The sequence below is a fragment of the Colletes latitarsis genome, chromosome 7, assembly GCF_051014445.1.
Source record: "Colletes latitarsis isolate SP2378_abdomen chromosome 7, iyColLati1, whole genome shotgun sequence".
In the NCBI taxonomy this organism is placed as follows: Eukaryota; Metazoa; Arthropoda; class Insecta; order Hymenoptera; family Colletidae; genus Colletes; species Colletes latitarsis.
Genome location: NC_135140.1, coordinates 14,097,263 through 14,117,321, shown reverse-complemented (window position 1 = coordinate 14,117,321; position 20,059 = coordinate 14,097,263). Strand labels below are relative to the sequence as shown.

General features: G+C 37.2%; 1 protein-coding gene across 4 annotated transcripts in view; it reads left to right on the top strand.

Annotated features, from left to right (window-relative positions):
- Positions 1-19,100, top strand: part of Pns (DENN domain containing pinstripe) — a 31,752-nt gene extending 12,652 nt beyond the window's left edge. Inside the window, exons 2-20 of one of the 4 annotated variants that reach the window (XM_076768131.1) lie at positions 9,412-9,521; positions 10,162-10,382; positions 11,011-11,205; positions 11,429-11,900; positions 12,009-12,145; positions 12,221-12,408; positions 12,490-12,665; positions 12,746-12,957; positions 13,047-13,253; positions 13,951-14,125; positions 14,216-14,480; positions 15,184-15,291; positions 16,318-16,579; positions 16,860-17,127; positions 17,314-17,626; positions 17,708-17,884; positions 17,952-18,162; positions 18,231-18,448; positions 18,529-19,100. In XM_076768131.1, coding sequence (XP_076624246.1) covers positions 9,412-9,521; positions 10,162-10,382; positions 11,011-11,205; positions 11,429-11,900; positions 12,009-12,145; positions 12,221-12,408; positions 12,490-12,665; positions 12,746-12,957; positions 13,047-13,253; positions 13,951-14,125; positions 14,216-14,480; positions 15,184-15,291; positions 16,318-16,579; positions 16,860-17,127; positions 17,314-17,626; positions 17,708-17,884; positions 17,952-18,162; positions 18,231-18,420 — 3,887 coding nt within the window. In that variant the 3' untranslated portion in view covers positions 18,421-18,448; positions 18,529-19,100. Of the gene's footprint in view, positions 1-9,411; positions 9,522-10,161; positions 10,383-11,010; positions 11,206-11,428; positions 11,901-12,008; positions 12,146-12,220; positions 12,409-12,489; positions 12,666-12,745; positions 12,958-13,046; positions 13,260-13,950; positions 14,126-14,215; positions 14,481-14,583; positions 14,620-15,183; positions 15,292-16,317; positions 16,580-16,859; positions 17,128-17,313; positions 17,627-17,707; positions 17,885-17,951; positions 18,163-18,230; positions 18,449-18,528 lie in introns of all 4 variants that reach the window. The other 3 variants (XM_076768130.1, XM_076768132.1, XM_076768133.1) reach the window with 3 other exon arrangements.
- Positions 19,101-20,059: the final 959 nt, after the last annotated feature.

Genomic DNA, 20,059 nt, shown 5'->3' with positions numbered 1-20,059 from the left:
ATTTAAGGAACGGGGTAAACTTGCCAAACGTGAAATTTAGAGAAGGGTGACCCTGAAATTGGGACGTAAAATATTTCTCGACCGGTGTTAAATGTTTGCTGCGCGCTCGATGCGCGGCTTTTGCGTTTAAAAATAACGTTTTACACTCGCCTGGAAACGCAACCCTTCTGCGCGGCGTATTTTGACAATAAAACGTGGGTATGGAACCGAGGCTGGTCGTGTTTGCACGTAGAAAAATATTTTTAGTGCGTCTGAAGTTTGAAAAAAAAAAGCATCGGTGACAAAACGATTACATTTATTGGTTTATCGATCGTCAGGGAGGTATTCGTGCATTCGTCGCCAGTATGTTGAGTATACGGGAAAGGATGGAAAGCAATTTGAAGCAACGAGCCAACAAAAATGAATTCGACCGGAACGCGATTGACTTTCTTGCAATTCTAAATTGAGGAAATACATATGGATTTCTTTTTGTAAAGGCAATTATTCGCCTTATAAAGGAAGACGTTTATTTCAGACGACAATGACGTTGGAAGGATATGTATATATAAAATTCAAGGTTACCGAGATTTATAAATGGAGCTTAAAAAGAGTGTGCTCTGGAAAATCGTAGTTCTTTTTATTATTCTAAACTAATCTAGATACTTATTTTTAGAGTTAAATAAATATTATATATTAATCCAAATTCCATATAATACAAATCATGTAAATCATGTCAATTAGAATAATAACAATCAATTATCAATAACACTTTGGTTACTAATGTTACTTGATACAATTACGCGGCACGGATTATAAATTCGTTTCTTGACACTTATCATGGATTATTATTCACGAAGAATATCTACCTTTGCAACTTAAAGATTGTAAATCATCGAAAAATTGTTCTAACCATCGTTTAACATTGTTTTTCTTTTTTATTTAAAAGAAATAAAATATTTAAATGATGCTACTTGGTATTTTAGTGAAGATAATTATACGTAACGGTTAATATACTGAAGACATTTAAACAGTCGGTGGGCCCCCTGCGTTCGTGAAAAATACTCGTTACACGGTGTCTCATGCGTGTAACATGCTCTCGAATCAATACTGTCCGTACTATAGGGGCATATCTAACGTTTAATACTCGTTTTTTCGTTACCCTCTTCGAGTGTAATCTTCTTCTGGCCATTTATCCCCATTGATCTATCGTGCACACGGTCCTAACAGAAACTTTTCGTTTTTCAGTTTGTATTTACGTTTATCAGCGACACACTGTACACTATAAGTCGAGCGTCAGCGTCGCATTATCACGAGTAATCGTGATATACGTCTTTCCGGTCGTGACCTGAAGATTCTCGCGAGGTTTGCAATTGTAATTTCAAGAACAAACAATTTCGTGATAATAATTTAGACTTAGAGACAGAGACAATAAGTTATAATCCGTGTTGCAATCTTAATTTTTAGCAAAAGGGTCGATTGTAAAAAAAATGCAGAAAAAATATGTTCTTCGAAACAAAACTTTCGTTCCTTTCAATTATGTACTTGCTATAAATTAGATATCCGGTTTATAATATGATTAATTACGATACCCCTATTGTGCTATAATTAATGAAACGTTATATAATATTAGAAATCAGTTGCGTATGAGGTAGACCGTTGTTCTAATTTATTACTATACGTGATTATGTATTGGATCATTTTTGTGAAATTGCAACTGTTCCTATCTGAATAATAAAAAACAGTAGAGTTTCTGTAGTAATCTCAATATTAGGTAGATTAATTACTCGAGAGTGTAATTACTCGAAAAAGAGTTCATTTCGACATTCTTATCTTTTCATTCGTAGATGTCGCGAATGTAGGACAGGGGGCAAAATGAAATTGCAGATTTTCGCGCAAAATTCATTAAAATGGATTTAACGGAACTGTGTTACGCTGATTGGGGTTAAATTCGAAGGTGAGAGCACGAGCATTATTTCGAGTAATCTTTTTTTTTCCCCAACATTAATTAAGTTATACGACTTCATCCGTGACTGGCGTGCTAGAAACTCGAGAGAAATCCCTTTACCTGTCGTTACTACATTGCAAATATTTTTATGCAACTAATAATCACTTTTTTCAAAAAAAAAAGGGACGAAACGGTTGACATATTATTTCATCATTACTTGCTGGTATTAAATTTTATTTGTGATTACTTCTCTAAATTCCGTTCGAATCATTTAAATTTGTACGCACATGTAATTTATATTAAAATTAAAATTCTGAAATGTTCAGCAATATTGGTATTGTGATAATTGAAAATTCTTGTTGCGAAAAATAGACAGTTTTGTAATAATTTTACTTATGCAACTCGGGATTGGATAACACCTCGTTAAGTGTTACATTTCTGCACGTTTAAGGGCACCGGTAGCACCCATCGTTTAACTAAGAAATCACCATACAATTTGTTCCGGCCACTTAAGCCCGTTGACGACAGAAGCGCGCATAATGTGCAGCGTGCACAGTATAGAAGGCGTGTGTAGGTGCTTTCTCCTCCAGCTGGAACTTTATTAACTGCAATCTAAGCGATAGTGCAATAATGTAACACGTCCTCGGTAGGAACGTCCACATTTACACGGACGCGAGACTTAAAACATCAGATTTATAAATAAAACATACTCGATCACTGCTAAAACACTTTACAGTCAATTATTACAAAATGTGTCACAATAAATTATTATAATACGTGTTATATTCAATTATTATGAAATATATCAGTCAGTTATCATAATATATGATAAGCCACATACAGGGTGTTCAGCCAACCCGGGGAAAAATTTTAATGGGAGATTCTAGAGGCCGAAATAAGACGAAAATCAAGGATACCAATTTGTTGATTGAGGCTTCGTTAAAAAGTTATAGAAACATTTCCGGTCACACAGTATATTTTCGGTAAAGAATTTTTTTCTCGAAAGTGCGTAGGAATTCGGAGGTATGTCTAACCACCAGAAATGATTGTACTTGACCCCTGCAACTAAAAATAATTTTTTTAGAACGATTTGAAATTTTTTAAATTTGTCGAAAAATTTCACACCTTCCCGAATTTTTTTCTCGAAACTGGGTAGGCTTTCGAGGGTATATCTAATGACCAAAAATGACTGTAATTGACCCCTGCAACTGAAAATAATTTTTTTAGAACGATTCGAAATTTTTGTTTTTCGTCGAAAAATTTAGGCACCCATCCACTGTCGATTTTTCTTAAAAATTAAATGAACATAGTCTAACAGGACTATGTTTATGTATATCAGTAATTCTCAACCCATGGATTTTTTGGACACGTACAATTTTTCGGAACGTAAATCTATTAAACGTATGAATGTTGAAATGTAATTTTTCTTTTTCATAACAAACAAGAACACGACCGTAAAGAACTGTCTACTATGGAATTTGGGTCGCACTTTGAGGGGGTTGAGGAGCACTGATATGCATAGCAAAGTACCTTAAGACTTGCGAAATGACCTGACATCTTTGCACAATATCTATTTTTGTATTTAGTTTAAGATCGAGTACACTGGTAACATATTTCATTATTAAGCTTTGGACAATCTTCAATTTTTCTTAGTCCACATTTCATCGTAAACATTGACCTTATACGAAGCTGATCTTGATTTATTCATTCATTCAAGAATTTAGCGTCGTTTGCACCATCTTGATTATTTTTTAATTTTTAATTCTGAATGTTAACGCTCGGATATTACGTTGGAGAACAGTGTTTCGAGAGTTCACACTTTCTTTTTGTCTTTTTGTCTTTTTTCTAAGAGACTTTTCGTGCTAAGTCGGTGGTCCCCTTATTACAAGTCTCGTATTTCGTGCTCGAGAGCAAACCGTCGGTGGGACAGTAAATTTTCGAACAGCCAAACGGTAGGACATCGACTTGGGCCATGGCCTTGACCACTTCCTCGAAACTCCACCAATAAAACAACATCTCCTTAATTCTGAGGGTGGACAAGTATCGTCGATAGCTGAACAAACATAGGCGAGTTTTCCGAGGGTCAGACTTACAAAGTTCGACTCCGGGATTAAAAGGTTATTTTATCCCTTGGAGCTACTATGTTGAATAAATTTATTCAACGATAGTACAAGAATTCATTTCTTTTTAGGGAATCCCCTTTGTAAAAGCTATACACCACAAGATATTAACCGAGTTGCGTTTTTACATTTAGAAAAATTCAATTCTTTAGATGTTAATATAAAATTAAAAATCCCAATCTAGATGAAAACAGGCTACTTAATTTGAAGAAGTATTAATTCTAATTTAATGTAAAATTAAACATCTAAGAAACTGTCTTAATCTAAATGTACTAGATACATTTACAATATGTATTCATGATATTCTTCTATAATATCTTTAAATCATTTTATCAGGCGAGTCGTATGTACGATTTGGGATGTCATTCGCTATACGTAGGCGAGAAAGAAATTGAAGGACTAATTGAAACCATTTGGTAGCTCTCAGCGACTGCCAAATTGCACGGTCCATTGAATTATCGTCGTTATTTCGTTCATGAAATTCCCAAGCGGAGATTAGTCCGTGGAGCAGTTGATAGTGGTAATTAGAGTCACCGAGCGAGCTTAATCTTCGAGCAGGCTCCTTGAATTCGAAACAGTAAATACGATCGACTGATTACTTCGAATGGGGCAGACTGTGCTTACGCCGCCATCTTGAAAATTTAATGGCTCGCATTACCGTTCCAATCAAAGATAAATTTCAATTAAACAAACCCGTCATTGTTATTATAATTTTCTGTTATTGGATCACGTTATGTTCCATGGTTATTACGAAGATGGAGAAACCGATAATAATATAATACAACGTGTGCGTTCCATCCGTGTAAACACAACCGTTCGAATGTATTTGATTCTGTAATCGACTTTAGTAACACGAATCTAAGTTTACCGTTCCTATTGAAACAACAAGAAAAAAAATTGGTCCAGTGGCCTAAGTATAATTTTCTCTCGAAACCATCTTTCCTACGTTCGTTCTATATTAAAATTCAAATTTATTCAGCGAGTTTACCATTCATAATAACGACGAGTTTAGTTCAGCAAATATTGGTCGCTCTTAAAGTAATCTTTCGATTTGTTTGCTTCGCGCTGAAGTGCAAATTTACAATTCGTATTGAAACAACGAAGAAAAAGATTTGCAATTAAAGGATTGACGGGGGAGGTCTTAACAACGCGTACCTCTCGCAGAAACGGCTCAGTCGTTGCTATTCAAGTTTAAACAATGACTCGAAAAAGGAAACTCTTCAACAAAGTGTAACGTCCACTCTTCGCTGAACAGTTAAACAAAACATATCTCGAGCAAACACATTCCGGCGAGTGCAAATCTCGACATACAATTTAACTGGCGCACTTCTGTAATTTCACCAGCGTGTCGAGTGCACACGCCTTTTCCTACACTTGCAATTCTCTTTCCCGTTTCACAGAGTAACCGTTGGACGTGGAAAAATATTCATTACGCCTTATTATCGCTTTATGTCCCTTACGTTGGCATACCGTGAGTTTGAATCCCTTTAAATTTGACGATATCGATTATAGCATTTGTTGCAAGTGTAATTAAAAGCGGTGTTAGTGATTTCACTAGCACAATGTGGAAAGAAATGTTCCCGCAGTTGGTAGGAAAATTGAACACCTAGTTTATCTTGACTCTGCACGGGAGGAAGTAGAGCTGAAAATATGAATGGAGATTGATCTGAAAACTCAAGAATAAAACATTAAGGTCAATAGAGACGAATAGTATAGAGAACAGGAAAAAGCGTTGAATACTTGACATAGAAATATCAGATCAAATCGAATGACTCTTCAGCAATTTAGAGTCTGTTGTGAAACAAGGATTCGATTAGAAAAGCGTGAAAAGAATTAAACTTTCTAAAATGTATATGCTGTTTCACTAAAAAAAAAAAAATAATGGTCGTTTATATGTTATGAAAATTACTTTAATGACCTCTACAGTACCAGACAAGAATTTCTTTATAATTCAAAGTCAAAGACTATTCCTAATAATACTATACACAAATAAAAGTCACTGACCTTTCGAGAACTATATTTGTTACTAGTTGTACGTCTTATCAGTTTGTTTTTGAGGGGTAGTCATATAATTTTATTCCGGCTATACTATTATCTCGTAACAGAGATTGGTCCATCGCATTACAGCAGAGTCTATCCTATATTCGAGTTAGCGTGGCGTATCATTTACGTCAAACTATTATCTCGCATTCCATGTTCACGACAACCTCCTACGTGTCCTGGGCCTCTTCGCCCCTCGACCTTTCTCGGAATTGCAAATTATAGCAAAGCATGCTATTTCTGTGAACATAGAGTAATCGTAACATGTGGGCATTAATTCACAGGTACAATTGTGGCAGAGTATTAATAATGAAAACAGTTTGTTCAAACATGTACGTGCCCTACAAAAGTTTCATTTACAAAAGTACACATTTAAATAGGTATTTGCTTACAGAATCAGACAGTTCAGAGTCTCGTGTTACGCTTGCTCGATGTATCGATTATTAATGGAAAATAATATTTGTTATATTTTTATATTTCTTTGTGGAAGTGTCATAAACGAATTGGCAAGTTTCTCCCGATGAAAACGAGTCCAAACACGAACCCATTCGGATCATTTTCAATTATACGCTATACCCGCCATTTTTGAAAAATTTTTTATTACGTATAATTCAAAGTGATCCAAATAGGGTCGTGTTTGTACTCATTCTCATCGGGGGAACCTCGCTGATTCACTTATGATACTTTCATGGAGTTACAATGCATAATAAATTTCTGATAGAAAATTGATCCGGGTAGAAGAAGTTCGTCAAGATAAAACGTTATGCGTTATTTAGATGAAATTGTGCCTGACTATGGTAGATAACAGGGACGCGAAGAATTCCCTAGACGAAGAGAAATTATCGGGAAGAAAAGGAGCAACGAAACCCATGTCACGTAACTTCCCTTCGGTCGATTCGGCCTAAAGGAAATAAAGGTTTTTACGGCGTTGCATCCGCGGTGATAACTGTCACGGATGGCGCAGGCTGCCCTCGGTAATTTCGGCAGGGAAAGATGCCAAAAGTGTTCAGACGAACGTGCAATATTTCAACGTGTAGCGCAAGATGCCACGATAAGACGTATCCTCACGGAAAAATCTCGTCTGGACCCGAATTATGCGAATACTACGCGTTACGCTCCGCAGACTCTCGTGTTACGGTTGTAACAAATTTTCAGGCTTGTTTGTTAACCCCTGTTTCTCGAGTTTTCTCTACTTTCGGTAGACTTTAATGCCCGAAACGATGGCGCAAGTTTATTCGTACACGGAGCACATTCTCTGAAAGTTAAAAACCACGAATGTTTCAAAATACGTGGGAATTTTAAATTAACACCCTGTTTCGAAATTTTGTTTTCGCGCTCCGAGTTAAATAAATGTAATTGAATTAAAAAAAATGACAAAACAAGAAGAGTCAACACGATCATTTAGATCAGTGAATCGTATGAAACTAAATTGTACATTATAAAATAGAAAGGAGAAAGCAGTAACCACTTAAAATCCGGGTGACTGCTTTCAGCGATCACTTGATGTCGCTCGAGATGCAGAAGCACTCGTACTTCAGTCCTGCTTTTTTCCTTTTCAGCTTAACCCCGATTACTTCTCAAAACTGCCATCACGGATTTCACTGTTTTTCAATATTCATATTATTTCCTACTTTAGTTCAACAAATATTGACTAACAACTTATTGAAGTTAACGATTCACAAGTTATTAGAAGTGATCGAGTTAGGTGACTCATCCTTTATTACAATCTTTGTAAGATACCAAGATAACGAGAGGAAGAGTCACAGTGATTGATTACAGTAATCGACGCTGTTCTTGATACCGTATATCTTTGATTGAAACATTATATTGTACAATAGACAGTATCATTTTGAAGTGGTCAAGTTCATAATTTAATTTAGACAGTTGTTATTTTGATAGACAGTAACAATAACAACGAGAATAGATCTCGACGGTAGATCTCCCGCGCGAGTATACAAGTTGGTTTATTGTTTCACCGTTCGTGGCGCTACTAATAAAGGGACAAATGATTTCCTGCGCCTACTCGATCGTATACTTATTGCCACGAAAACCACATCGTTCCTCTGGACATTTCCATTCATGATTCCATTTACAGGCGATGAACGTGTTAATATCGATACGTATACCCAAGCATCGACGTAATCCACTGTAATTGAACGTGAACTTAAACGACACGTCCTCTGTCCCAAACAGCACACGTTTCTTTCATCCGCTAATTATTTTTCCGCGCAATTGAACCGACGCTCGACGAACCCGCATCGTGTACATTTCGCCGTCTCCTTGGGTGGCTGTTCGATCATGAACGATTAACCCTGTACAAGGGTGCTCTTGTGTTCATCGTGCGCGAAGCAGCTGGAACGTCGCCAAGACTTCAACAGTCTCATTCAGGTCGAGTTGCTCCGGGATATGTACCACGTTCAATAACAAGTTGCCGACGTTGCCGTGGAGAGATTCTAATTTTTCCCAGGGAAGGCAGGCAGGGTACCCGCGTAGGAGAGTTGAAGGTTCCAAGATGCACTTGGACCGCGCCGAGAACAATGTACAAACTGTTGTGGATACGTACACGGGCCAGCTTTGGAGCACGTACTCTTTGAAACTTGGGAATCTTTTTTTTTTTGTCGCTCAAAAGTCGCGTGCATTTCTTCTTGTCCCTCGGAACGTTGACCCACTTAAATTTCTCGTAGCTTATAATTTGTTTATTAAAAAGGATCGTCCTCGAAGAAGGTAATTTCTAGCAATTTAGAGTCTGTCTTTTGGTGCTATCTTCCGTGGAACCCCCTAATCGGTATCGTGGGGTACTTCTGCATCTCTGTTTTTCGTAGTCGTCTCCGCCAGTATTTTATTTTGAAGGTATCCTGTAATTGGGAGTATATTTAAGATATTATAAAGTACAATATTGATTATGTATAAATTGTACACTTGAGTATAATTAAAAACATTTGTAGGTGTTATCTTATTGTCGATCCTCGGATAAGACACGAGACCGTGTTCAAAAGGCAGTATTTTAAGTAACACGAAACGTGTGTCTAAGTATTTGGCCAAAAGGTCACGGTCGTCACTTATCGTTAACAAGCATTACGGCTCATCTTTGCGAAGCGTGTTGTTTGCGATTATAATTGTCACGCTACCGAGCCTCGGTTTCAGAGATCGTCGAGCGACGCGTGGGCGCGAACAGAAATATATTCCTCGGTTTTCTATAGATTCTCGTATAAATACGAATATCGTTACAGGAACAAGTTTCAGGATTGCCTGATAATAATGATAAAAAATTTATTGAGCGCATTCAGTCTTGTTAGATTTGGAAGAGAATTTTATTTTCTGTTTCAGGAGACTCTTTGCAATGCACGCCTCTGGATCGTGCATACAAGAGCAAAGTATTGGGACACTATCCAGACTCTGTACCATGGAACCCTTTCGACGATCATGCTGTCTGCATGGTATGTCGCGTAGAAAGCACGTATTCATTGTTCAAAAATTTAATTTAAAAGATACAACGCGCTATCGTTCTAATAGTTCTAATAAGGTTCTTGCATGAGTATTTTGCTATTCTAGAGGCCAAAATAAGACGAAAATCAAGAATATCAATTTGTTGATCGAGACTTCGTTAAAAAGTTATTAGCGTTTCAAGTTCCCCCCATAAAACGCTATCGCGCGTACGCAGCTGTGTGCAGATTGCCGTTCTACAGGCGCAACTTTAAATGTCGATAACTTTTTAACGAAGCCTCGATCGACAAATTGCTATTCTTGATTTTCGTCTTATTTTGGCGTCTAGAATCTCCCATTGAAATTTTTCCCCGAGAACACCTGCCCCCTCGAGCGTTAATTTACCCTGTTGTGCGCCGTGCTATCGACAAAGAACGTCGAAATCCGTATCACGGTTACAATACAACTGGGTCTTCGCATCTCTTGCCCGAGTTCCAACAACCGCGGAGGACGTGACGCAGAGCAAACTGTTAGCGGATCAACGGTACACCCAGCGCCCGTTTACACCGCGTTCTAGTTGCGGATGAAAAAGACGAGGCTGGGAATGAAAAGGCCGTTTGTTCAACGTCTCTCATTAGATATTCAATCTTTCAGCTTTGCCTGCCGAGCGGCCTGAGATTCCGAACCCAGAAGCACTCGGTGGAGCCGACGTTCCACTCGTTCGTGCTCACCAAAGAAGACGGGCACAGAACGTACGGTTTCAGTCTTGTTTTCTACGAGGAGTGCAGGAATCGAAAGATATGCGCGGCTATGCAAACCCTGCAGGCGATGCATATCACGGAACTGAGCAGCGGCCAAAACGGTACACCGCCAACGTGAGTCTCCTTTGCGCCGTTTGCTCGCTGCATCCTCCAATGATACAGTTAATTACGCCTCCGGTCGCTCGGAGAACGGACGACGAATCGAGAAATTAAGGGAATTGGACACCGTGTATTAATCGTTTTAAAGCTTCAAATTATCTCGTCAATTCCTACAAGCGTTACGCCTCAAGAGGGCTGGTCATTTTCCTTTTCTTTCTCTTCGCTGTGTTAAAGATTCATGGTTTCATTGTAAACGTATTCGACATACTTAATAAGAAATTGTACAACGTCTTGTGTAGTGAGAGAACTCTTAATCATCCAAATATTAAACCACGTTCAGAAATAGATAAATAAATAAAGGATATGTACTTTTGTAGTGCAATAGTCTTACTAAGACATTGATTGCTAAGAAAATGTCCTGTATTTTACCTCCAAATGTCTACCTTGAAATCAGAAGAAAATATTCATCAGGTTGCCCCTTCAGTATCATACGAAGCATAGTCTAGATATTTTTATTAATACTAAGGCTAAGAATGATATTCAGGTGTTCTGTTTCTCATGATTCATCCTGGACGAAAACTCTATTAGTAGGAAACGAGCAAGACAGAATTCGTGAAAGGTTTGACGGAAATGCGTTTTGCAGGGTAAGGAAAGGCCAGGATGGACATAACACGCGATCGTTGCCACGGCATTTCAAGCTATCAGCACACTCACCAGGTGCTGCGTTGGGCTACTATGACTCTACCAAAGACAAGTTGCTAGTGACCAAATCGATATCCTTGCTATGCCAGCAGCCTTACCTCCATGCCGCGAAAACGTTCCTCACTAATCTCTACAAGTAAGGGCTCTGAATTGTCACGTCCTGCGAACAGAACAAAAATAAATTTAACGTTACAAAACTATCAACAATACTGCATATTACAGATCAAACTTATCTGCCATGAAACATTATAATTTGTACGTTTGTAGAATCATGTTAACTAGATGCTTTGTACCCTTACCTATCAACGTTGTAACTCTTTGAATTATTAAAACGGAATAAAACATATTTCCGTTTTTAGATGTGTTCCTAGACACCCAGGACCTGGTCTTAGCTTAGAGTCCTACGTGTACAATATTCTTTACAACGTACCGGTACCATTACCTGGGAAGTCGTTGAAATTCTTCGTTCCCAGCGACGAGCCAGCGAAATCACCATTAGAACTGGTTATACATCAGCCGACACCGTTGCAGGAACTACCGATGCTCGATTATCCTCTGAAAGACATGTTCACATGGCTCGGCGCTGACTGCGTGATTCAGTTATTCACATGCGTCTTATTGGAGAACCAAGTGTTGCTCAGAAGCTCGGATTTTCACAAGTTGATGGTGGTATCCGAGTGCATAACGGCGCTTCTATTCCCATTTTCCTGGCAACACGTATACGTGCCGATATTGCCCGCCAGTCTGCATCATTTCTTAGACGCGCCTGTACCGTTCATAATGGGGTTGCATGCCCAGAACGAGGGTGGTGTGCTGAAAATTGCTAGCGAAGTAAGTGGTTTAGATCCTTCAAAAGTACACATTATCACGTATAGCATGTAGACACGTTTTTTTCACTCCAGGTAAGATACTATTTCATATTCTGTTCCTTGATTGCAGGCAAATCTTTGTTATGTAGATATAGATAAGCAAAGTAGCCAATTTCCAGAAGAATTACCCGTGTTTCCTCATAGAATGCAATTTATTGCTGAGATTAAAGCTCTCCTAAACAAGTACAAAGTACCATATTCAGGAAAGTAAGTGAAATAATCGTTGTTCCCTTCGTTTTGCATCCACTTTACGCGGTGGTGTAAAATTATAATGTTTTACAGGACTGACAACATGGTCATAAATCATTACAATGGCGATATCATGACTAGTAGTTTGACGCTTCCTGGTTCTGGTTTTCATCTCCCTCGCAGAAAACACTCGTTACACGATGTCCTGGATTGGGATCGGCCGGAACCAACACCTCAATCAGACACTTTACAAAGAATAGTAGATATCGTTAAAAGAACGGGTAAATGTTATAGTATAGTAATAATATTCGATCATATTTTTTCTATTCGCGTACTTAAACACGTATATTTGTTTAACGCAGGAGTGAACGTAGATGATATTGATTCAATAGACGATAACGTGAAGGAAAGAATACTCACGTCGCAAGAGGAGTATCAGGAGACGCTTATGTTTAATAATGCCATTAGGGAGATTTTTTTGAACCGTTTTGTACAGATATTTTCTAGTTACGAACACTTCGTGATTCAACCAAGCCAGGTGCGGATACGAGATTCATGCACGATTCGCTGCTGTAATTAAATCACAATTGTAACATCGATATTAATTGTATATTATAGGACAAAGACGAATGGTTGAATAACAGAGATAGTATGCACGTTTTTGATAAGGCTACGTTTTTATCTGACCAACCCACGCAACATTTGCCATTTCTATCAAGATTCCTAGAGACACAGATGTTTGCTTCGCTAGTCGACAATAAAGTTATGTCTACATGGAGCGAGCTCGACTTTAACATGCGAGTTTTCGATCAAAGAATTTCTTTCCTGAGGTGAGGTTTCTTCTTTTTAACTATTTACCATTTTACGGTTTTACTAGTTTCTCTATTTACGTTGGAACGATTAATTATTTCGTTTATAGAAAGAAAGTTGGCGAGGGCATCGTACGATCAACTCGTTACGAACCCTGTACAAGTATAGAGGAGTCGCAAAAAGTGTTGGAACAGAGAATGATGAACGTGGATTTCGAAACGAACCCACCCAATGAGATTCTTCCTCACAGGGCGGCGTATTTTCGAAGTTTTCCCTTGTTAGACACTGTTGCATTGAACAAGGAGCCGGCTCAGAGGTACATGTTACGTGCAAATACAATTTTTCTCTTATATTAAATCGAACTATACTAATATTTACTATCTTCTTTCCTGCCTCACATGTAGCATACTTCGGTAAGGACTAGTTCTGAAGTCGTTCATTGTGCATGCGTATTTTGCATTACTAACGCAGTGTTATAAATCAGAATTTAATTAATTAAAGAAAACTGTACGTAAACATATATTTACATTTATTTGTTTTTATGTGTTCAGTCCAACGTGAATACGAACTCTGTTGAAGTTTAATTTCATTAATTAGTCATATTTATTTAGCTGGGAGAAACTAAATTTTCAAGTACTTAAAAAAATTTTATAGATATACAAATACATTAATTCCCCGAATTACATGCTCCACTTAGATCGTACGTATTAAATAAAGTTTTCTTGTTTTTTTTCCCCCTTCAACTTTTTTAATATAAAAAAGTACATTTGACTTTATTTAATTTCAATAATATTTTATACCAAAAGTAAAACTAGCGCGGAAAATTTCAAAACGAATTAACCGTGTATGTGGAGGACTCCATTGTATTTCAGCCTGCTTGTATCATATTTATTTCGAATTTTACATAATTGAATATTTTTTAATTTTAATAGCCGTCATTTGTAATTGTGTTTATCTCGTCTAATTTTAATCGAAACGAGGTGTGATTCTAATTGATCATTTATTTACAATAGCAGTCGGAGAGGACAGACTCAGTGGAAATACAAAATGAAATCCATGGAATCGAACGGTAAACCAACTGCTCCTCAAGAAACCCAGTCACCCAGGCCACAAACTAAGCTCTCTGCAGACATGAGTCCAGCGTTGATAGCACAAGCCAATTGGACTTTTGTTGAAAAATTGCTCAAGGTACCGTCTTCGAAAAATGCAAGAATTCGGTTTAGATAGTTCTCTAAAATAACGAAGTCGGGTACTAAATGTAAATCTTTTTTTGTCAAGGATTGCAAGTCAAAGACAAAGAGGATGTTAGTCGAGAAAATGGGTTCTGAAGCGGTGGCATTGGGCCATGGGGGCGAGTCGTTGTCCGACGTCGAAGAAAATACGCTGGTCGCCAGTCTCTGTGATCTGTTGGAACGAGTTTGGAGCCACGGATTGCAAAATAAACAAGGGAAAAGCGCCCTTTGGTCGCACCTCACCATGTACCAAGAGTTAGAAGAGTGTAACGAAACAACTAAAACCATAGATCCAAACTTTCTCTCTCCTGGTAAGTTCAGATTTATTATTACGCGGGGATACCTGTTATTATAATTGTGCTTTATCTTCGTGGCCACGATACTTAATAAATTTTATCACATTTGAAAATTCAGCGCTAGCGTGGTGCGTGCTGCGGAAACGACTCGATTGTACGTGCCTTATTTTATTTAAGATAAAGTGTTAAAAAGTAGAGATTAGTTTCTCATACGTAGATACTCTGCACTGTATTAGTTGTAAGTGACCCATTATTGATAAACAATTATTTATCACTCTCTATGTGTTCTCCGCTAAGAATGCACAACGTATATTAGTGAGTACGTTTACCTGTTACTTTCGAGTAAAATCAAATATTTTAAGCGTAATATTTTGCTTTATTAAATATTATTTACAGGCATATTTTCTATAAAAATGTTTTTATTGGGAAGATCACTCGTTTATCTCCGCTTGAGTTGATTATTATAATTTACACATTTACTTTCTATCGTTTCTTTTATGTTATATTGTTCTTTGTTTGCAACAATGAAGCAACTCGTAAAAGTATACCTTTTATGAAGGAAAATAATTGTTTTTAAAACCTATTAAATTGCAAGCAATGTAAACATTTAACGTTTGGTCGTCGAACGTTCTTTTGGGTTGCCCCACTGTTTTAAACACGGAGCAACGTTTCCGTTTTAGTTAATTTTTATTTGTGTTTTATTTCCTGTTATAAATAGGCAAGAAATCGCCAAATAAGTTTTTTGGATTACCGGACCGTTTAATTTCATCGTTTAAGGGCAGAAATATTTTTGAAATTGCTTCTTATATCAAGGAGAATTTTAATGGTAAGCCTTGGCGTTGGCTTGCCACAGGAAACATTCGATTCGCCTGTACTTTAACAATAATTTTGTATTGTTGCATTTTATTTTTCTGGTTGTCTTACGATTGTCTTATAGATAAACAGCATGTTTATATGGTTACCGTGATGCTGCAGAACATACTTATAAATTTGTTTAAGTCGTAAATAATGTACATAGATATTTTAGAAGATTATTTTTACCTGACATTGTTATTTACGATTTACATGCTATGAAAGAATTGTTTTTGTTACTTGTTCTGGCCAAATTTTATTTGAAATGAAAAGTAAGAAACAAAAAACTAATATTTCAGTTCTCTATTTTCTGAAACGTTATTTGGAAATAACCGAAATATCGATTTATTTGAAGTAATAGGTATTTCAAAGATGTTTTGAGATAACAGTGTTGTCGTTTACCCAACAAATAATTGTTTATTCGTTTAAATAATCTATTTAACTAAGTGCATAACATTTTCGTCTTATTTTTAGCCATGAAACATGGTAGCAAAATTTGTATGGGAACCTGTTGGACATCCTGTACAATGATGTGTATAAATCATTGCCACATCGTGTATATAAAATTATAAATACATACGATGAACGATGGGTTTGTAAAATATCAATGAAGTAACAATTTCTTATGCTAATTTCTTCTCTTCTTTTGATCATTATCATTTCATCATTTTATTAAAATATATCGAAACACGTCGGTTATTTCCAAGAATATTTCGTTATTTCATTATTCTCGATGTTATTTCATCAAATAAGATAACAATTTAGCATTTCAAATAACGTTAGTTAAAACATGTCCCGGTCTGTTTTGTACTTGGAAAGCCTGAGTTGGTTTGCCTATGGAATGCATCCACATACTTTGTTTTTATCGATGCATGACTATCGTTTGCATGGATTCTTAGAAACGTTTTTTTTTTTATAGCAGTGTGAAAATAAATAATTATTTTATACGTTTGCCTGCCTTCTCGTGTAGTTTAATTCGTGTATCTTTAAACCTTAACAGACTTGTCGAATTTGGCATTGGAGACCGACGTTTCGCCTACTCGTGGTACGGACAAACATAAGTCCCCCGGGGACAGAAAGATTGGTCCGGAACATCTGAGACCTTTGCCCGATTCTTTGCTCTTTGACATTAGAAATGTGCAAGCAATGACTGATATTAAGACGCACATCGGATATGCCAGAGCTTGGGTTCGATTGGCATTGGAGAAGAAACTTCTGTCTCGTCATTTGAAAACGCTATTGTCGGACACGACATTGTTAAGGTAGAAATAACATAAAACATAGAAATAGAGCAATTTATATAGTTACAGTAGTGTGTAAAAGTTTTCAGGCAGAGCTGTTAAACTCTACTTTGAAAGGTAGCGTGTTTACATCTCCACTTTTCTGCAGTTTTCTGCAGTTTGCTGCAGTTTTCGACCAATACCTGTGAGTCAGAGGACTGCAACAGGAGCGGGGATGTAAACAAGCTGTGCCTTCTTCTCTTGGAAGAATGGTACTGCTTTCTACTTGTTTGTTTTCACGTTGTATTTTATAATTCTTCAGGAGTCAGTACAAACGCTCGGCGTTTCTGCGCTGCGAAGAGGAGAAGGAGCAATTCTTGTACCACCTCTTGACACTGAATGCCGTCGATTATTTCTGTTTCACTAACAATTACCCGACCACGAAATTGCCATATAGGGTTGTTATATTTCCTAGTCGAAAAGCAAGCGCAGCTACTACTTCAGCAAATAGCTGGATCGCTATTTCAGGCACTCTGTGTGAAACGAATCCAGTTCCCATTCCTAAAGGAGCGTTGGAATTTGTATTTCACGTAGGTTCCTATTCACGTACCATTTCTTTTCGGTATATTAATACTTTCTAATGTCTAGAGTCAATATACTTATCCGATACACTTAGAAATAATTAAATAATTGGGTCGACCGCTGTCTTAGCTAATTATTAACGTTTTATGGTTTAATGTTCTGTGTTTAACGTAGAATTGTAATTCCCATTTTAGCACAAGAATTTGGGCGTGCTCTCTACATTACGCATAGGTCATGACAATACAGGTCTTTCCCCTAAATGGATGGTGGAACACGTAGTAGTTAGGAACGAGGTTACAGGGCATACGTTCAAATTTCCCTGTGGTAGGTGGCTTGGCAGAGGTATCGACGACGGTTCTACCGAGAGATTATTAGTGGGTGCCTTAGTGCCTCGCAGTATCGATAGTGAGGAGTTGGTCGAGTCGTGTTCAACTCCACCGAGGTGTAGATCCCCTAGTATACCTAGACGTCCCATATTGTCTCAAGTTGAACTACAACACATGTTAGGTAAACGCTAGTGAGATGTTTTGTTCTAACGTAACGTGAAAACTGTAGGAATATAATCGTGGAATATTTGTGGTTTCGTAGGAGAAGCTGTAAACGCAATTGTAAAATTCCACTACAGAAGGGAATGTCAAGACGGTTCCTTGACAGCTTTACTTTGCGGAGAAGGTGGCCTCGTGCCATCGTTGGAACAAATATTTTTATTCGGCTTCAAAAATCAGAGGATATTTGGAAGAAACTTTTATGTTTGGGACTACCTTTGTAAGTAACTGCTTGTGGGTCTTCAATTGTGTTTGGTATTTTGCTTACTCCACCGTGTTCTTTTCAGTGCGCATAAAGGAGAATTTTGAAATTTCTTTGTTGGAGGAGATGGACGAATATTCGCAAAGGTTAAACAGAGGCAGACGAGCTCACATGGAGAGTAATCAAAGGTTTACGACATTAAGATGCTACTGTCACCTTATCGATCAGATTAATATGTTCAGTCAAACCCTTGGCAAAGATGGAAAGTTCCAGTTGTTCATTTGCTTGGCAGCGAGGTAAAGTGTAATGTTACGCCTCGTTTAGTTGGTTGCGTGTTTGTCTGACTAGTTAATTTACGATTTAGGGAGCAGCTTCTTCATTCGATGCTACGGCCAATGAGCGATGCCCGCTCGACCGCCGACATGTACGAAGAAACGTCATTTCTAAGGAATCCTACGTTATTAAATTTTCTCGTCCATATTCTTGAACCACTGTGCGAGTTCCACATCGTCCTTGAAAAGAGTTTGACTCATGGAATTTCTAGTATATGTTAATTTATTGAAAGACATTCCGCTTAATTAGGTAAGAACGATTGCTAGTTACTGTTGCTTCTTTAAAATTGCAATTTTCAAATGTTCTTTTATATGGTTTTGTTTTGTCAGGATATGTTACGAAATTCTAAATAATACGAAGAGAAGAAAGACATGTGTTATAATGGAGGTATGAGGAACTTTCTAAAACCTATTATTAAGAAACTAAGAGGAATTTAATAATGCAAATGAAGACTGTTACGGAACTGTAAAATAGTCGTTCTTAGGTGACAAATTATTTGACGAGAAATTAATACGTGAGTGATAATGAGAACATAGATCTTGCCCCGTTTAAAAAGCTTATGATATTAATGACGATGACAGAAGTCAAATACAAAGATAAATCTAATTTGGCCCATCTTGCCATAGATATTAGTAGAGAGCAAACGAAGTTTGTTGAAACCGAGGAATCGTGTACCAAAGATGTGATCCTATTAGTTATTACTATTAGTGTTATTAATATTATCAGTACTAAGGGTTTAGTTTTTTTACGGTCTTTGTCGTAAGCAGAACATTTCAGAACCATGCAAACAACGTATATCACGGTAATTGATAAGTTAGGCGGAACAAATGTGGTTTGTATATGTTTTATTATTAATTATTTTAATCGAAAGTAAGAACGGAGAATAAGATATCGGCAACAAGGATGGGAAAGATTTACATGTTATTATTCTCGAATCTTAAGCAACTTTATGCAAATTTTAATTATCAATAATCTCTCTCGATTTCAATACGTTGTTTATTTACATTTGTGAACAAATGCTTACAGCGATGCGTAATACTCCTTTTTACAAAATTGTGCGTAATAATACGAAGTGTTTTTTTTATTTTCATTGGTTAATCGATCAAAATTATAGCCAATTCCGCGTAAACTGTTCCCATGAGTGCATTTGTGATTTTTTTTTTTTTATTGAATTTGAAAGTCCAATCGGTGTATTATAGTATTGAAAAAAAAAAAAAAAATGGACCAAATAACTTAATCATTTACTACGACTCTCGAAGCATGGCAGTTTGTTTCTAATCTGCAAGGTACATAACGTTGGTACCGATTGTCTTTCGAAGTTTTAATGTACTTGATGATAATCGGTGTAGCCTGATAACATTACCGACGTTGTTGAAGAAATAGCTATCAAAGTACAATTTCTAGCATTTCACAAATATACAATAACGGCATCCCGTAGATAGGAATCATTGTGTCGTATTATTAACCCGTGTATCATTGCTCGCCCTTAGCGCGGTACGCGTGAATAATTTGATAAAATTTTCGTCTTTAAATACGTAGTAAAACCTGTAGAATTTTCGATTAAAACGAGTTAGCTGTAAAATCCTGGAAAATGTTTCGACCAAAAAGGAAACACTTTAATTGGAAGTCCCTCGTTACTTCGACGAAGTGTCGATCGAAATTATGTTCGAGTAAAGATTCAAGAATGGAAATTATTTTAATTTATGGGAATACTTCACGCACGCCCAACCGTGTATATTCATTGTATTCGTACCAGCCAACAAAGGCTTCATCGCGAGTCGTGTACCTACGCATTCGAGAATGTAAAACTTTGGTACTGGTTTCTGTTAACACATTGCTTGCCAGGGATATCGCTCGGTT